General features: G+C 41.1%; 2 protein-coding genes across 10 annotated transcripts in view; both read left to right on the plus strand.

Annotated features, from left to right (window-relative positions):
* The window catches only part of mybpc1 (myosin binding protein C1), a 50,351-nt gene extending 47,463 nt beyond the window's left edge, over positions 1–2,888 (plus strand). For all 9 annotated transcript variants that reach the window (XM_078165479.1, XM_033614226.2, XM_033614229.2 and 6 more), the window contains one exon: positions 2,006–2,888. Coding sequence is in view for 8 of the 9 variants with exons in the window: in XM_033614226.2 (XP_033470117.1) it covers positions 2,006–2,100 (95 nt within the window). In the remaining variant the exon portion in view is untranslated. The remainder of the gene's footprint in view (positions 1–2,005) is intronic.
* Positions 2,889–5,346: 2,458 nt separating this feature from the next.
* Positions 5,347–19,909, plus strand: chpt1 (choline phosphotransferase 1). The gene is made up of 8 exons (XM_033615079.2): positions 5,347–5,786; positions 11,887–12,034; positions 12,151–12,292; positions 12,418–12,502; positions 12,969–13,100; positions 13,195–13,353; positions 15,273–15,398; positions 18,383–19,909. The coding sequence occupies exons 1-8, from the start codon at positions 5,547–5,549 to the stop codon at positions 18,497–18,499; spliced, it is 1,149 nt and encodes a 382-aa protein (XP_033470970.1). The 5' UTR covers positions 5,347–5,546; the 3' UTR covers positions 18,500–19,909.

Here is a 19,909-nt window from a genome sequence, read left to right on the forward strand (position 1 = left end):
CGTGCCCAATTTGGGGGGGGGATGGATCTTTGCTCTCAAACCACAAAAAAATGTGATGGCACAACAGTCTCCTTCAGTACATTATTCTATGCTTTCTTTTGATTTTCACATTGGCTAATCCTGTTTAATTTGTATTCTGATTAAATCGGAACCGTTGAAACAAGTTGTAGGAAGCCTCTGCAAGTAATTGGTTGCTGCCAGACACTCTGTGCTGCAATAAAATGGTTAATCAGCGTGCACTGTAGAGCCGATGCCTGCTGGTTCTGCCGGCCTGAATACAATATAATGTCTATAGCCTTACTGTTGTGTACAGCCTTTATAGATTGAGCTGAGTAGTGATGCGCGGGTCGACCTGTAACCCGCGGGACCCGCAAATGGACCTGCAGGTCGGGCAGCAGTGATCGTCTGTTAAATCGGTCTGTAAATGATATTTTGACATTATTATTATAATCTATTAATCTATAATCTATTACTGTCATGGCATCCGAAGGTACTGATGCGTTGAGCAGGTGACAGTCTGCAGCCGTTTTCAAAACACACTTGTATCACGCACTCCAAAAGAAACTTGTTGAAACTTTAAACAATAATTTATTGTACAAAACGGGGGAAACAAACGTTGACAAAAACGGTTCCATAATTCATATTAAATCCAAAAGATAACGAAAAAACAGCTACAAGTTAGAGGGAATAGTGATAAACTGGTAAAACTTGGCATTGATCCACAGCCTCAGACGGATGTGCTCAAGCGTGCCGTGCGCACAAGCTCAGTTGGTAGGCTATACTATATTTTCACATTTTTAACAATGCAATTTAAAAGTTTTGATTTTTATTGATAACCTACATTTACCAACAACAAAAAGGCTACATTTAGCACCAAAAAAAATATGTTAAAAAAAAAAAAAAAAAGTAATACCAAATTTTCACAAGGAATACCTACCCATAGAACCAAATATCCGAATATTTGGGTACAGCCCTAGTTCAAAGGTCACAAAATCCATCTTAGCACATCTAAAACTCATTGATTAACAAATTATGTTTTGTGTGTCTTATCCATACAAAATCCGAAGTAAAAAAAACATGGTTTTATGAGTGGTTACAGGTCGTACTATTTTTAAGATGGGCACAGTAACTTACTGGAGTCTTGTTGCCACCAGGTTGCCAGGCAACCAGATGAAAACCCTGGAAGTTACAATGGAAAGCGAATAAGTGTAATTCCAGAAATGTCCAACAATTCTTTTAAATACAGTTAAGAACTTGTATTTTACCACATGCAGCTTCATACTTATACTGTAGAACATTTCAGTGGTATACTGTGCTTATTTTTGTTTTGTAAATTATATTTTTACTCTGATATTTATCTGACAGATATAGTAGTTAATCTGCAGAGTCAGATTTTATATGCGAGATGTGTGATCCCTTAAAATATGACAATTTAATAATGGTCTAACTGCCTAACGGTGTATAAGTTAGTTCAAATTTGCACCTTCTCAATTAGCAACAAGAAAAATATGCTTCTTTAGAAATGATAATCCAGTAATGTCATATATATTAGAGTATAAAACAAAAAAAATTATACCTTTTTATGTATTATTAAGATATTTGTCACAGAGGAAACCTGCTCAGTGGTATTGGCCCATTAACTTAAGGATCTGCAAACTTTTTCCACCACCGTTAGCATATAGTGGATGACTAAAGACGGTGTATGCTTCATTAATCTGGAATTTTTCAAAGGTGTTGGACCTGCATTTTAGTTCAGTGGAATCAGCTATGCTGCTGGTTCTGCAAGCTTAAACCGATGCAGAGATTTAGTATACTCATGAGCTATTCTGACCACCCTTCTTCTCTCACTCTTGATCCAGTGTTGTGAACACTTCTTTGCTCTGCCTGGTCAGCTTCTTGCTCTCTCCTCCTCCATTCCTTCTTCCTCTCTCTGTTTTCCACTCTCCACATCTGCCTCTGTCCCCTTTAAGAATATTATAAGATCATTTTTCCTCTCGTCCATCAGGCGGCTTCACCTTCTACGAACTCATGCAACGCGGAGTGCCCCTACACCTGATTGACAAGTACATGAACGAGAAGATTGTTGAGCAAGAGAAGTAAAATGGGACAGAGCGCAATGAGACACTTTAGCTTTGCAGACATCTGCCGCCACTAGTAATCCTCTTCTCTCACTTACTGAGGTCAGCAGGCTGAAGATTGGATGGAGGGATGATAGAGGGATGGCGAGACAGGTGGAGGAGTGTGGGGGAGGGTGTACTGCTCTGTTGTGTGACATAATGTGTGCAGGTTTGGGGCTAGTTACCATAGGACAAAAAAAAAAAAGCCAGCTCACTTCTTTGTCACCCTCTTGTGTTCGAAAAGACTCTGTTTCAGCTCAGATGCATGCCGGCAGTGTTTTGGTACATGTAGAGTGTAAAACAAAAATAAAAAATCTTCAATATATAGCACATTGGCACACACTTACAGTATTTACACGTTGATTCTTGTTGGGAGTGTCTGTTGAAGGCGATAATTTATTTCCAGGGTCTGAAAGAAAGGAAAACAGAATGTATAAACAAAGGTTTGGTGTTTGTATGGTGTGACAGAACTTCTATATGGCAAGACAAATGAAAACAGACCAGAGTAATGTTGGATAAATGAATGTGTAGGTCCTTCTGAGATAATTCACAGTAATGTTTGTTCATTTCACTTGTTTTCTGTGTAGGTCATTTGTGTCTAGTAAGTGAGAAAATGTAGAGGTTTACACACAGTCCATATTCTGCATGACTCATTGTGCTTTTTGGATTCATTCTGGACTTGAAGCTTGATTGATGCTCAGTCATGTGCGCATGCCTTTACCTCTGTAATTATGACCCGTGGATTACATTAAAAAGTCATTTTGAAAATTGTTTTGTTCTGAGGACTCCTTTTGTTTGGATTATAATCATATGACAACCTGTTTAAAAAAAGCTTATTGGGGCTTTTACACAGAGACTCATTCTTAAATAAATACAAAAATACAGATTTATTATGGTGTAAGAGGTAGACCAAAACATGGGCTTCTGTTAAGAGTGTAACCTCAAGTTGTAAATGTTTCTCACATGCACAGACAAATGATTTGCATGTGAAATATATCTATCTAGATAAATATCTATCTTCATAATTTAAAGAATAAGGTTCTACATCCCACTGAGCCTCTCCATTGGATGGACACAGACAGAATACACACAGACCAATTATTTCACCATTATATTTACATGATGGGGTTTGACCATGAACATATTAGATTCTGCTCAAGGTATATACAAGGTTACTAGGCCATAAAATATTATAAGTAAATAATTATATTTTCTAGTAAAAACAAAAGCCTCAGTGAATAAAAAAATAAATCACTGAGATCACTGTAGTCACATCCTTGGTATTTCGTTGGGGTATTTTAGCTGAGTTGTTTACATAATTCAATTAAATACTTACACGTGATGGGTGTTTTGGGGTTATTCCAGTATATTTATACTAAAATTTGACTAATTTTAGGCCAGTGAATTAATAAATGAATTAAGGATTTGATTTTCATCCACTGCATCCATTGCGAGTGCAGTCTAATTCCATAGAGTATCCAGGAATGACATTTTTCTGTAGGGCAACGCAGAAGATAGCATTGTCCTGTTTTTTTTTTTTTTAATTGCAGAAAGTAAGCTCTGCGGCAAACTTACATGTTTTGTTCAGCAAGCTGATCTTCACAAATTAACACAGCTTTCATGATTTCTGGAGCCTAAATGCGATTGCCAGAAGTAAAAAGCTATTGCTAAGCTATAAACAAACTATACTACAGTCACAAAATTCAACAGCCCTACCAAAACGATGCTGTAAGTTTCATTTAGCTACTTGTTAGCAACTGCCTTTTTAAAGACACATAAAAGCTTTAAATTCACAAGAGGAGTATTTACTGATGTATTTTATGTCATATAACAAAACATAAAAGTCTCTTAAACTTGTGTTAACCACAGACCCTATTTCAGGTATCTAACCGAAAACCCATTGACTTTGAGATGAGGGAACCAGGAGTGCCAAAATGCTAACTCATTTTCAGGTTTTAGGACTCACTCCTGGGGTACTTGATTATGCTCAAGAGAAGGCAGACATCTCTACGGTGGATATTTCCAACATTCTGTAACTCAGACCAAAACAATCTAGACTGATACATACAGTAGCATATGGTAGTTAGGATGGGCCTCATTGCATGCTATTATGACAGGCCCTAGTGCCTGATCTTACGCCTAAAGTAGCAACCATATATTGTATCATCTCGTTACATGATTAAATAGATAGTTGACATTGGACAACATCAACAAACCTGTCACCCAACAATCATCGTTGCAAATTTGTATATGACACAGATACCAAATAAAATAAAAAATTATGCATTTGATTGAATATTTTTTAGTTTATCTATGTTTTTATAGTTTAAATGGAATAAACATATAATTTTGTTAAAGACTGCGACTAAAAAAGAAAGATAGAAACCCATGATGGACATGGGTTCACCTTTTCGAGGGCATATATAGCAGATGGCACCATTTTTATTTTAATGTGAGTTCTTTTTTCAACATGCATATTTCTGATGTGGCAATCTGAATCACTTGCAAGGGCAAGTGTTAGCGAGCGTCTGTCGCCCTAGTTTTTGCAGTGTGTCCTCGTTCACTTTTTATCAGCTTATTGAGCATGCTGAAATGGCGGCAGAGGCCAAATTGAAATGAGGAAAGTAAACAAATAACTATAGACAAAATAAACTTTTTATATTAGGAGAGATTATTTTTAGATTACTTTTTTATCCATTGAGCTCTCTGCCTAACACATTGTAGGACAGCCCACTCTCTCTACAGGCCCCCACCCATCACCCCTTGGGCTCCAGTGCCACCGCACTGCCTGCACTGATTATATTTACGCCCCTGAATACGTTGTAGGTAAGAGGAAAAATGTGTTTTCAATTTTGAGATGAACTGTCCCTTTAAATCCTTTTAAATGCACATAAAATATAATAAATAATATAAAATTAAGTATACTATCAAATAATATAAAAATGAATTAGTGACAGTCAAACATAAATATGTGAACATTTTAATTTAATACTTAGTGTTATGTAAATATAATGGAATTAATGTATAAACATCAGTCTCTCTTTCCGCTTACTTGCAGTCGTATTACTGTATTTTTTTACGTGACAACTGATTAATTTTGACATTTAATACATATGCATATAACGGTTTTAATAACCTCGTATTTGCCATATGTTTATATTTCAATTCAAATTCCCCGGTCCGCAGCCATATTATTCCCTTCCGGATCGACGCTTCCTGCCGAGACGCCAGTCGATCAGAAACGTACCGAGTATCGACTGCACATGGTTCCGCTGTGGAAATGGCCTCGTCTAGTCACCTAGCTATAAATGCCAAATGAGCTGCTTTATTTTGGGGGCGGCCGAGAGAAGATAGTCCCGTGTGAGCCACCACCCGGGCGTCCTTGGAAGTTTGTGACGGTAATTTGAGGAGAGACTTGGCAGAAAAACAATGCCACATTTCCTGTGGCCAGAGCCGCTGTCACCCGCACAACTGAAGCGGCTGGAGGAGCATAAATACAGCGCCTCTGGTCGGTCCCTGTTTGAGCCGCCGTGTCAGCTCTACTGGAACTGGCTCGTCCAACAAACTCCGACATGGGTCGCACCAAACACTCTCACTATCGTCGGACTGCTGGTCAATATCATCTCCACGGTGGTGCTTGTGTATTTTTGTCCCACGGCAACAGAGGAGGTGAGTAAAGCGACCTTGGCCAAAGTTTGTACCCGGGGACTAGCCCCAATTACGTGCCCTTCTCTGGTATGGGAAGAACGCGGATCCTCCATTCAGAAATCGCATAAGTTAACGGTACGTGGCCATCTGCGCCAACCTCACACCCCTCAAAGCCACTTTACAAGATATTTCTGAGTCAGCAGAGTCTACTTGTTAATTCGGCATAGATTTGAGCCTCACAGCTACTCACATTTTAAAAACATCTCCACGTCATTGATAGGGTCACCCTGCTCTCTAACACTCTCTCTGTGTTATGGCAGAAGGTCCAGGCAATATTAAAGGAATCACTTCGGGCATTTGATATTTTATTTCAGTATACAGTGTAAGCCGAATTAAAGATTGTCACGTGATGGTCTGGGAGATTTGTTAAAATACAAGGTGTAACATTTGCATGGCCGCACACAAGCGAGGAAGCTTTAAATGTTGGGTTTTTTTCAATTGGATTAGGTGTGACATTGCTTTCCTGTGGGAAGATTCTAACGGGAGAATACTATACGTGTTCGTCATGTGGTCTCTCCCACATGTTTTTGGAAAGTTGTCAGCTTTGAGGTGTTGTGTGTTGCTGTCTGCCCAGGCTCACGTGGTGCTGTGTTGCTGATGGTAAAACAGGAATTTGAAGGAAATGTTGTTGCTCTTGTTCAGCTCACTCAGGGTAGTAACACTTAATTACAAATTAATAACAGATTTTTTTTAGATGACTAATTTGATGTGGAATTGCTCCAGATCTACCCATGAATGGATTATTGAGTGGGCCCTCCAGTCACAGGCCCAGGGGCCCAAGTGTCAGGGGTCCCCTGGCCTTTATCTGCAGACATGTACTGTTTAGGAAGAGACTCAAATGACTACAAAAAGACACAAAATGACTACAGTGAGACACAAAACCACAAAAAGATGCATAATGACTACTAAGAGACACAAAATTACTACGAAAAGACATAAAATGACTACAAAAAGACACAAACTTTACCTCAAAGAGACCTAAAATTACTACAGTGGGACACAAACCCACAAAAAGATGCACAATGACTACAAAGAGACACAAAATGACTACCAAAAGACATTAAATGACTACAAAAAGACACAAAACAATGACAAAGAGACAAAATGACTACAAAATGACATAAAATGACTACAGAGACACAAACTTTACTTCAAAGAGACAAAAGATGACTACAGTGGAACACAAAACAACCACAAAGAGCCACAAAATGACTACAAAAAGATATAAAATGACTACAAAAGACACAAAACGACCACAAAACGACTTCAAAAGACACAAACTTTACCTCAAAGAGACACAAAATGACTACAGTGAGACACAAAACCACAAACAGGTGCATAATGACCACTAAAAGACACAACAACAGCAAAAAGAGACAAAACCACCACTAAGTCAGTTTCTTGCTTTTTTGTTGGAAAGATGGTGGGGTCTTTTGCATATCTGTGCCCAGGGGCCCACTGTCACTTCATCCACCCATGGTCTAATGTAGTCTCTGCTCCATATTTCAAAAACTTAGACCTAAAATACAATAAAAGGCCTTGCAACAAACCTGTGACCTATAGTCCAGTTAACGTGTGTCACCAGGTTCACTGTGGAGCAGTGACCCATGCAGGTACTTAGGTGTGTTTATCAGATTTACACCTTTGTCCACTCTCAATCTGAGAACCTTCAGCTAAGTCCACAGTCCATGCAGCATGCTGTTACTGTCAAATTCCACATGTGCAAAGGTATTCCAGTTTCCCTCACTCATTGTTTAGTGCTGCATAATGCAAACCTGGCCACTCTTCTTCATGGACTGTAAACATAGGGAGGCTCCACGCCTGTGCAAACAAACACATACTAGAGGAATTTAAACAATAATGGACACAGTTGAGCGTTCTCCCTAACCTCTGTGATAACCCTGAACAGGCAGACCCTGTCCCCACCACTCTATGAGGCATTTAGGACATGGACTTTAAAGACAACAGCGGGATCTCTGAATATTTAGGACAGCATGAGATTCTTGATCATTGTGGACACACAGACGATCTTTGTGTCCCGCTCTCACACACTCAGTCACAAGCATACACACATTGTAGTGGTAAACACACTGTGTTGGCTGGCTCCACCGTCCAGATGGTCCATAACCTCCACCCCAGTTAGAGGAACTGAGTCACACCAGTCAGCTGGAATCGCTCTTTCTCAATACCTAAAGCACACACACAGATACATGGAGTGTGTGCACATGGCAAGGCACTAAAATACATTTTGTAACAGTTGTATTACTACTCAGAAGTTGCTGTGCTTTAAGTGATGAGGTGCCTTGTAAACGGTAGCCACAAGAGCCACACAGATCCTGATCCGTCTTATTCTGTGATCCATTTCTTAAAATTACAGCCATATCTAGAGATCAGTTACAACAGCAATACAAATATTTAGATTTCAAACACCTATTAAACCCTCGACCAGCCATATTTAGATAAATAAATCATTTTAAAAACAACTAAAAATGTTAGAATACATTTAAACAAGTGAGTTAGCAAACAAACACGAATAAATAACAAAGAAAAAAAGAAAAATCTGGTTAATACAGTATAATATATTAGTGTGTATGCATAATAATGTGCGTACACTGACAGCAGGTTTATCAAAAAGGTACAGCAGGAGTGTATGATTTCAGAATCAAAAATACTTTACAGTTTTTCGCAGTTTCTCTAATATATGAACATATAAAATGATTATAAATTAAGAAGTATGCAAAAACATGAAAATGTGTGCATTATGCTCCAATATGTAACAAATATATATAAATAGAAAAACAAGAAGCTTGTACAAATATGTGCATCATAATAACGTGTGTTAAATATAAATGCAAATATTGCAGAAGTAAGAAATAAATAAGACTGTTAGGTGAAATAACGTGCACAGTTGAGTCATTGCACAATTTATTGCATATGTTTCCATTACCTCACAGTAATCCTTTATCCTCGTAGCAGGGGAAACATCGTTTCATGATCAGTTTAAATTTTGTAGCTATCAGTCTGAAAAGAAGCCACACTCAGAAAATTAATAGCATTTACTGTGTAAAGAAAAAAAAAGGGTTCAGGTTTTATTTCATATAAGTGTATTTGTTTTTTAGTGTATGTGATATACTAGGTGGAAAAAGAGACTTTTTTCCCTCTTTTATGAGATTATTTTCAATCTATAATATCTGAATTATCTGCATAAGATATCATATTGATATTCTTATGTAACAGACTGGGTGCAGCACTTATCTGACCTTTGCTTTAGGGCTGTAACTGTTATTTTAATTATTGACTAATCAGCAGGTTACTGTCTCGATTATTCATTTGGTCATAAATATCAGAAAATAGCCCTTAGATAAAATGGTATGAAGATTTATACTATGACTATAGTGACCAAAGTCTGCGGCACCCTCCACTTTTTGTTTGCATAAACATTAAAGGTCCAATGTGTAGGATTTGGTAGGATATACAGTACAGGCCAAAAGTTTGGACACACCTTCTCATTCAATGCGTTTTCTTTATTTTCATGACTATTTACATTGTAGATTCTCACTGAAGGCATCAAAACTATGAATGAACACATGTGGAGTTATGTACTTAACAAAAAAAGGTGAAATAACTGAAAACATGTTTTATATTCTAGTTTCTTCAAAATAGACACCCTTTGCTCTGATTACTGCTTTGCACACTCTTGGCATTCTCTCCATGAGCTTCAAGAGGTAGTCACCTGAAATGGTTTTCCAACAGTCTTGAAGGAGTTCCCAGAGGTGTTTAGCACTTGTTGGCCCCTTTGCCTTCACTCTGCGGTCCAGCTCACCCCAAACCATCTGGATTGGGTTCAGGTCCGGTGACTGTGGAGGCCAGGTCATCTGCCGCAGCACTCCATCACTCTCCTTCTTGGTCAAATAGCCCTTACACAGCCTGGAGGTGTGTTTGGGGTCATTGTCCTGTTGAAAAATAAATGATCGTCCAACTAAACGCAAACCGGATGGGATGGCATGTCGCTGCAGGATGCTGTGGTAGCCATGCTGGTTCAGTGTGCCTTCAATTTTGAATAAATTCCCAACAGTGTCACCAGCAAAACACCCCCACACCATCACACCTCCTCCTCCATGCTTCACAGTGGGAACCAGGCATGTGGAATCCATCCGTTCACCTTTTCTGCGTCTCACAAAGACACGGCGGTTGGAACCAAAGATCTCAAATTTGGACTCATCAGACCAAAGCACAGATTTCCACTGGTCTAATGTCCATTCCTTGTGTTTCTTGGCCCAAACAAATCTCTTCTGCTTGTTGCCTCTCCTTAGCAGTGGTTTCCTAGCAGCTATTTGACCATGAAGGCCTGATTGGCGCAGTCTCCTCTTAACAGTTGTTCTAGAGATGGGTCTGCTGCTAGAACTCTGTGTGGCATTCATCTGGTCTCTGATCTGAGCTGCTGTTAACTTGCCATTTCTGAGGCTGGTGACTCGGATGAACTTATCCTCAGAAGCAGAGGTGACTCTTGGTCTTCCTTTCCTGGGTCGGTCCTCATGTGTGCCAGTTTGGTTGTAGCGCTTGATGGTTTTTGCGACTCCACTTGGGGACACATTTAAAGTTTTTGCAATTTTCCGGACTGACTGACCTTCATTTCTTAAAGTAATGATGGCCACTCGTTTTTCTTTAGTTAGCTGATTGGTTCTTGCCATAATATGAATTTTAACAGTTGTCCAATAGGGCTGTCGGCTGTGTATTAACCTGACTTCTGCACAACACAACTGATGGTCCCAACCCCATTGATAAAGCAAGAAATTCCACTAATTAACCCTGATAAGGCACACCTGTGAAGTGGAAACCATTTCAGGTGACTACCTCTTGAAGCTCATGGAGAGAATGCCAAGAGTGTGCAAAGCAGTAATCAGAGCAAAGGGTGGCTATTTTGAAGAAACTAGAATATAAAACATGTTTTCAGTTATTTCACCTTTTTTTGTTAAGTACATAACTCCACATGTGTTCATTCATAGTTTTGATGCCTTCAGTGAGAATCTACAATGTAAATAGTCATGAAAATAAAGAAAACGCATTGAATGAGAAGGTGTGTCCAAACTTTTGGCCTGTACTGTATATTGGCAGAAATGGAATTTGAGATAATATGTTTTCTTTAGTGTGTAATCACCTGAAAATAAGAATTGTTGTGTTTTCATTACCTTAGAGTGAGCCGTTTCTATCTTCATAGGGAGCGGGTCCTCTACTACAGAGTCAGCCATGTTGTTTCTACAGTAGCCCAGAACAGACAAACCTACACTGGCTCTAGACAGGGCCATTTGTTGTTGTTGTTTTTTTTTTTGTGTCGACCACCGTAGTTAGCAGCCCTCAGCAATGAGCAATGTCATGTTTTTACTGGTTTAAATCATCTGGTCGTTTTTGTTTGTTTGTTTATTTGTTTTTGGAGCGGAAGTGACCTCTGTGAATAATTGGACTCCCATGAAAAACCTCCTGAACAGTAAACACTGAAGGAATTCTAACCTAGAGAAGTTTTAGCTGGTTACAGTCTGCAGTCGTCAACATAGATGCCACTAAATCCCCCAAAGTCTTACACTGGACCTTTAAAATAATAACATGGCCAACACCTTTATGTAAACGCATATAAATCTTATCAAATATACATTTACATTAAAGGTAGCCCGTCTTTGACATGCTTGCTCAACTGTCAGTATCACTGTAGATAGAACGAGAGCAGTAGCATCGCTGGGTTTGCCTCCTCCACACCCACTCTGCAAACAAGGGAACAGCAAAACAAACCCATGTTGCAGGCTGCAGCTGTGTGTCTGTGTGTGACTGCAGCTAACTAACTAACTAGTTGCACATATACTACATAAAGTAATAATTGATGAAAGAGGTTATTTTGCTGTGTTCACTGTGTGCACCGCGATGTTGCTTTGACGTCAGGTTTGTTTATGTTGGCAAACAGGCTTTGTGGACCATTCCATTGCACTTCACTGTGTCGGAGGTAGTTTTTTTCCGAGTTCTGAGTACAATAGATTGCAGATAAAAGTCCCTCTCCCTCCTCCACCTCCAGGCTCCAGCATGGGCCTTCATCATGAGCGCTCTGGGCCTGTTCATCTACCAGTCTCTGGACGCCATTGATGGGAAGCAGGCCAGGAGGACAAACAGCAGCTCACCTCTGGGGGAGCTCTTCGACCACGGCTGCGATGCAGTCTCCACAGGTAGCTGCCTCACTGGACAGCTGAACCCAAACTACAGAATATTAAGAGTGGCTGCAGAGCTTTAGTGAATCAGGGAGAGATTTTTATCGTCTGTTGTTTTGTCTTCCTTGTGTCAGTCTTTGTTGCCGTGGGAACATGCATTTCATGTGGAATAGGAAGATATCCAGACTGGATGTTCTTCTGTGGTTTCATCGGGATGTTCATGTTCTTCTGCGCCCACTGGCAGACCTATGTGTCCGGGACCCTGCGCTTTGGCCTGTAAGTCACACATTCATCTTGTCCAGTAAGAATATAGATGCTGCTCTGTGCCTGTACAACTGTGAAACCATTATATTGTCACTTAAATTAATGATCTCGCTCTCCCTCTGTCACTAACTTTGCAGGATCGACGTCACAGAGGTGCAGATCGCCATCATAATCATGTATTTGATGTCAGCTTTCGGAGGCGTAAGCCTTTGGCAAACCACGGTAACTGAGAATGACAGATTTTGTACAGTCACATGTACAGATGCTCAAATACTGTACACACACAGGAACACTTTCATTTCACCTTGTAGTAGTCGAAGATTTTCCTCCGTTAGTTTTCACACCAAACTAATTCTGATCATTTCCTAGTTTTTAGTCGTCATTCTAGTCTTTAAATAGAATTTGTGTTTTACTTTTACTCCGTGCTGCCTTTGGAGGCTTGACTTAACATCACATGAGAGAAGTGAGAAGGTAAATATGGCTAGCTAACGCCATGGCAACAGGTCATCTATTGGACATGATCTGGCTCAAAAAGCTGATGATGTCACCTGCATTTTTTTTTTTCTTTTTGCTTTGCCCTCTCATCACGCTCGGCATGCCTGCAGCTTCCATATTAGCACTTTACTTCCTGCTAGAAGGAGAACACGTTGTGTCTAAGCATTAATTTTGGCTGCGTGTGTTTCCATAGTTGCCTGTCATTGGACTGAAGCTATACTACTTCCCCATCATGGGCATCATCGGCGGGGCTCTCTACTCCTGCTACAACTACTTCTATGTCATTTTGAACGGAGGTGTCGGCAAAAACGGCTCCACTGTGGCTGTAAGTCCACAAACACATCTACTCCTCACACAAAGTCTGATCCAAGTCAGAAGCTATATTGTGATGCATGCTTAATAACTGTCCCTCTGTACAGGACACCAGTGTGCTGACTCCTGGTTTGCACATCGGCCTCATCCTCACGCTGGCCTTCATCATTTTCAAGAAGTCGTCCAGCGAGCTGTTCGAGCTCCACCCCTGTCTCTACCTGCTCGCCTTTGGCATGGTCATCTCCAAGATCTCCAACAAGCTGGTGGTACGTTTCATTTTGTCTTTAAGTTGTAATCCAAACTGTTTCAGCCCTGGTTGATGTGGCAACACCTATGGTTACCATGATGACAGCAAGCAAGGTTTAGTACAACAGTTAACACTTAATGAGCAGCTACTTTGTGGTATGCGTGTTTCTAGTGCAGCCAAACAAACTTGCATTGTTTAAATGTTGTTCCCAGCCAAGACAACATCATGACGGCTGGTGTTGCTTTCACCTTGTGTGTCATCATGCCAAAATGTGGTCCTAGTGACACCAAATTGTAGCAGGAACTACCTCAGAACACATTTTGAGTACTTTGGCTAGTGTTTAAACTTTACAGGTGTGTAATTGGGAACAAAATGATGGACAACTTTCAAGACATGGGTGGTGCGATCAAGGGGGACGGAAGTAGGAGGGTAGCAATTAGGGAAAGAGGCCATTGCCCCCCAACACATACATTCATGCCCCTGGCCAAGGTTTGCTTTAGGACATGGATCACGGTGTCGGGGATGGAGAGATCTCCTCGCAAGATGGTCTCTAGTTTATGTTGTGGATGCACTAACCTCTATGATAAATACACTGCGACTCCTGTGATGGCTTCACAATAAAAACCACCCAGTGTTTGGTCAGTTGAACATCTTTAATGTGAAGCAGCAGCTGATTCAGTTGTAGGACAGTAACAGTAAACGGTGAGTCTGGTGTAAATGACGTACTAGAGCTGGATACTGTCTGTCGATTGAGTCTGTGGTGGCCAGTGCTGTCCTGTTTACTGCTGTGTGCCGGGGCAGCAGGTTGAGGTTATCAGAGGCCAACAGACTCAATAAACTGATTAGCAAGGCCAGTGATGTCATGGGGGCGGAGCTGGACTCTGTGGAGGCAAGATATGTGCCATTTTGGACAATGTATCCCACCACCAACACAGGAGCACATTTAGTATAAGACTCATTCCCCAAGATGCACCACAGAGTGCAACAGGAAGTCATTCCCGCCTGTGGCTTTCAACCTGTATGACTCCTCCCTCAGATCGTCAGCCACCCTGAGTCAATAGACTGTCATCAGGACTTCATTAACCTTCTGCATTTATAATTGATTATCTACTGGGTGCAGTTATTCAGCTGTCTATTCTTGTTTTATTCTGTTGATGTATATAATGTAGTTACATTTTCACACTAACAGCCTCGGCACAGTGACAATACATATTTTGTTTTTAATATTTTTAACATCTTAAGCACTAGTGTTAAACACTGTAGTATAATGCACATTTTATTTTATTTTTAATGTGCATTTTCATGTTTTTTTATTTAATTTCATTGCTTTATATTAACAAACTTCTATGTTATACACATAGTCTTACTTCTTATAATTCTCTATTCTTTACATCAGAGCAACCGTATCGAATCACAGTTTCTCCTCAGGCATCAATAAAGTATTTCTGATTCAAATTCTGATCTAGCGGTCCACAACGTGGGCCAGAGGCATGAAGTGAGGGGGCTAATGGCTCTTCCCGACTTCCTAAACTCCCTACTTCCTGCCTCCTTGCTCAGACCATACTCATTTTCAAATTCAGCCTTCACTGTGGTCTCAAGTACACACCTGTGAAGTTGCCTGATTGCGTCTTGCACGGTTGCGACAGACAGACAGACATATAAAGTACTCAAAACTGCTTCTGTGGTGTTTCCACTATACCAGGTGTCTCCAGGACTACATGCTGATGATGTACACACACACACACACACACACACACTAACTACCAGCCAAAGTAGTGTTGAAAATTAAAAACTGTGACGTTGGAGTACATGCTGCAGTGTTCCCTCTAAGTCCCTCCTGTATGTGAAGGCAAATTGAATTCAGCGCGGAAATGGCGGACTCCGCCACTCCACCACATTCATCATGCCTTCCTCTCATGTGTCCCTGTTTCACTGTAGATTGCACACATGACCAAGAGTGAGCTGCACCTCCCGGACACGGCCTTCATAGGCCCTGGCCTCCTCTTCCTCAACCAGTACTTCAACAGCTTCATCCACGAGCACATAGTCCTCTGGATTGCCATGGTAGGTGTCTGACACATTTGTATTATTAACAGTTTTTTAAAGGGGTAAAGATTTAATATCACAGTATAACATCCTCAACTACTAATCACCATGCACAAGTACCAAATACAAGCATCTAACTGATCCACTGTTTGACTATTGGTGATGTATGATCAATCACTTTTAATTATTGTCAGTAAAAAGTTTGGTGTTTTTGAGAGATTGTTCTGTTCACTTTAGGCTTAAAATGATGAAAACAAAGGTCTGATTTGTATTCAGAGATTCCCAACATGTGCACATTTTTAAACCTTATATTTGACGGTGTGAAATGGTTTTCTCTCACAGTGGCAGTCTGGGCACTGTGGTGTTATATAAACTGTGTATTCAGTCTTCATGAGGCTGCACCCACGACTCAACATACAGACAGGAGCAAACGTGTTAGTAGAACTGTTGCAGAGAAATATATCGTGCAACCAGTAAAAAGACTACCAGCCGTTTCATAATAAATGCCTTCTATTGTTCTTCAGCACACCTGCTTCTATTGAGAGCAAAACGTTTTCATGACAGTGTGATTGAGCCAGTTGTAGTAAAAACACGCAAGACAGGTTATGACTGACAAGAAGAGCACATAAAGTCTATGTACATGTAAGCACAGTGTGGTTCTCAGTCCTGTGTGTGGGACTTTCACTTTAGCTAATCAGGGACTCAGGTGTTGGTCGAAGTTCAGTGCCAAGTTCCTTTAGACTAATGGGATGACTCGACATAAACCTTCCTTTGACATCTGTGGCGCATGTTCTTCTGCCCAGCCTTGATATGAGAGCTTGATTGTGGGTCTTCCTACAACTTTACACTTTACCTGGCTGCAGTGACAACATCCAGGTATTTTCACACAGTCAAAATGCAGGTTGAATGCGTGGTCATAATCCTGGGTGATCTGCAGGGTTCATGTGTGAACAAAGAACTTGTTGGGACAGAAAACACGCAGTTCTCAGGCTCAGGAGGAGCTGAAATGAGGTTCTGTCGCAGCCCTATAGGGCCGTGCACACCCACACAGGTGTTTCCAGTTATTCTGGCTGATTAGACCTCTGCTTAACAAAACATCAGCGTGTCTCTGAATGATTAAAGTGTAAGATGAGGGACATCAAACATTTCGACAAGTCACAGCAGGAAAACCACAGATGTCACTAATGACATTAATTACACCTGGTGTGGTGCATGCACTCACTGGGACACTTTAATGGAACAGAGCCATTGTTAATACAGTAAAATACACCTGTGCTTCTCCTGCTGTGACTTGTCAAAATAGGCTCATTTGAGATGAACGATAGCCACACAAGAGTAAACTTTCATTGCACAAATTGAGACTAATAACCGACAATGTTGAATACACTAACCGATAGTGTTGAATATTACAATTACACAGACAATTAGGATTTTTCCATAATGCCCTCGGTCTTGCAGTTGGTGGAGAGCAACTGCTCACCTGGCTCTTAAAGCTGCAGCCACCTTAATCTCATGAGGTTATCATTGCCCTAGTCTGAGTGGGTGGAAGTTCGCTGCAAAGATCAGCCTCTCATTGGGTGGAACGAGCCACCCGCTGAAGTCCCGCCCTACCACCTCCGGTTGCAGTTTTCAACATGTCCTTTACTAACTTTTGAGGTGTTTGATCTTGCGGGGATGTAGCCATTTTTCTGCCATGGTTCGTGTCCTGTAGGCGACATTTTTGTGGGCGTGTTACACCAAAACCTGTTTCCCCCCGGCAATATTTTTGCAAGCGCACCGTTGCTGTGGCACCGCCAAGAATGATTGTGATTGGTTGAAAGAAATACAAGCAGCCGGGGCGTTTTTTTCTCCAATCTTAAAGTGAGAGTCGGCCCAGCCAGACCTTTCTTTTCTTGAGAAAGGTCTGGTGAGCGAGACTATCATTGCCCACATGTGCATGACGTCAGAGCAAGTTGGGATCAAGTCAGACTTACTCTAACAGGCATCTCAAATGAGCCTACTATCTGCTCATGAAGGTTTAAACTGAGGGAGAGCAATCAAGTCTGGCCTGTTCACACCCACACCCTCCTGAGGAAAGGTGTATTGGGGAAACAAGTTAAAACACCTGTGTGGGTGGACCATGGATAGTGGGCCTTTTTTATGTGGGGATATCAAAATAAAACAACCCCTCACTTCCCAGTGGTGGATGCAGTACTGAAAAGCAATACTCAAGTAGAAGTAAAAAAGTACCTGGTTAATGAATTACTCAAAGTACTACTTACAATGGTTAGTGGGGAGTTAACACGCTCTCCCTGTGTCAGCATGGGTTTTCTCCAGGTACTCCAGCTTCCTCCCACAGTCCAAAGACATGCAGGTTAATTGGTGACTCTAAATTGTCCGCAGGTGTGAATGTGAGTGTGAATGGTTGTCTGTCTCTATGTGTCAGCCCTGCGATAGTCTGGTGACCTGTCCAGGGTGTACCCTGCCTCTCGCCCAGTGTCAGCTGGGATAGGCTCCAACACCTAAGTCGACTGTAATGATGTAGTCCCAACTCTCACCTATGGTCATGAGCTCTGGGTAGTGATCGAAGGAACAAGATTGCGGATACAAGCAGCTGATATAAGTTTCCTCAGAAAGGTGGTTGGGCTCAGCCTTAGAGATAGGGTAAGGAGCTCAGACATCCGGAGGGAGCTCGGAGTAGCGCCGCTGCTCCTTCACGTCGAAAGGGGTCAGTTGAGGTGGTTTGGGCATCTGATCAGGATGCCTCCTGCTGGAGGTGTTTTGGGCATGTCCCACTGGTAGGAGGCCCCGGGGCAGACCCAGAACACACAGGAGGGTTTACATATCTCATCTGGCTTGGGAACATCTTGGGTTCTCCCAGGAGGAGCTGGAAGACATCGCTGTGGAGAGAGACGTCTGGGGTGCTTTGCTCGGCCTGCTGCCCCCCGATCTGGCTTCAGATAAGCAGGTAATGCAGTTGTAGTGAAGTATATTTATTTTTTATCCTCTCCATCTCTCTTCAGGTCTTCTCTCTTCTGGATCTAACACGCTACTGCACGGGCGTGTGCCTCCAGATCGCCTCCCACCTGCGCATCCGGGTCTTCAGCATCACGCCGCCGAGCAACGCTCACCGCGACTGACGGCTTGCCCGGCGGGAGGAGGAGGGGGAGGATGCAGACCTCTCCCCGCTCCTGAAAGCAGATGATGACGAGGAGGAGGGACACTCCTCCTCGACCCTGAGCCACTGCAGCCTTGACAAAGTGACCACCTCTGAGTAAAAACTGCCTCTCCCACAAGACGGAAAAATAAAACCTACTAAACTCTACAAACCAAAAAAAAGAAAGAAAAAGTTTTGAAAAGCATGGAATGGAAGATTATACGGGACTAAAGTTTCCCTTCAAAGTTTTTAATTTAGACGAAAGTGCATGTCAGAAAAGAAGAGTTCCTGCTTGTTCAACTCAAATACCAAAATGTTTCTCTAACCTTTGCTTGGGCAAATATCAAAGTAGTTTTATCGGTTTTAAATTTTCAGACATGTTATTGTCATACATTTCATAAATATACAGCGAATATCGAGATAAATCTCTTTGATGTATGCTCAAACTAAACGGACTAACTCTTGGAAGTTTTCTTAATCATTTGTTTTATTTATTAAAAAAATCTGACTTAAATCAGGGCTTAAAAATGCAGATAATTTTTTTTTAAATGACCTTTAAAACCTCATAATTTCCAATGAAGTTTGCAATGTGGGCTGGCAGGTTGTCAACGCGGTATGTGGCAGGGTAACGGTGTGTGTGTTAGTGCCGAAAGCAACGATGGGTTCTCTATCAGGCTTCTCTTAGAAACACCTTTACATTAATATTTGTATCCTCAGTTACTCATCTCATCCTACATTCCTGGAAATAAAATAACACGTTACCTCCGGCCTTTTAGAGCACCGTCGACTGATGAAGCATTAACACACAACTCGTTCTGCTTTCTCTGTTCTTCTCCCTAAAGGGCTAATTATGTTGTGATTGTACAGAATTCAAATGAAAACGCCTTAAATATTTTTGTTGTAATTACTGTTAAACTTGTGAATATTTAAAACAGCTTTGTACGTTTGGTTTTTTTCACTGAAGTATCATACCAGATGCAACGACAGTAATAATACAGTGCTACGCCACTGTTCACTCTTCAAGTTTCTTCACTCATACAAAGGTACATGATGTATGTTCAAGATTTGTTGGATTATCTGACTCATTATTCAGGTTCATAGGGATCAAAGGGGATGTTTCTGTAGTGCGGGTAAACTATATAAGGGTAAAAAACTATTGTACTTTTAAAATTATCTTCCTCTCAGTTTCTGCTCCGGCAGGATTGTGGACACTAAAAAGAGGGGCATGTTCTAAAAAGATGGTTTTCTGTTCGACTTTGGAACTATGCATTGACATGTTCACCCTTTGATTTCAACACCATGTTGCACTGTTCAATAATACAGTAAAACACATTTCTACTAACAGGTACTGTATGAGTGGAAAAGATTGTAATAAAGAAAATATTTTTTATGA

Source organism: Epinephelus lanceolatus, chromosome 23 (assembly GCF_041903045.1).
Source record: "Epinephelus lanceolatus isolate andai-2023 chromosome 23, ASM4190304v1, whole genome shotgun sequence".
NCBI classification, from domain to species: Eukaryota; Metazoa; Chordata; class Actinopteri; order Perciformes; family Serranidae; genus Epinephelus; species Epinephelus lanceolatus.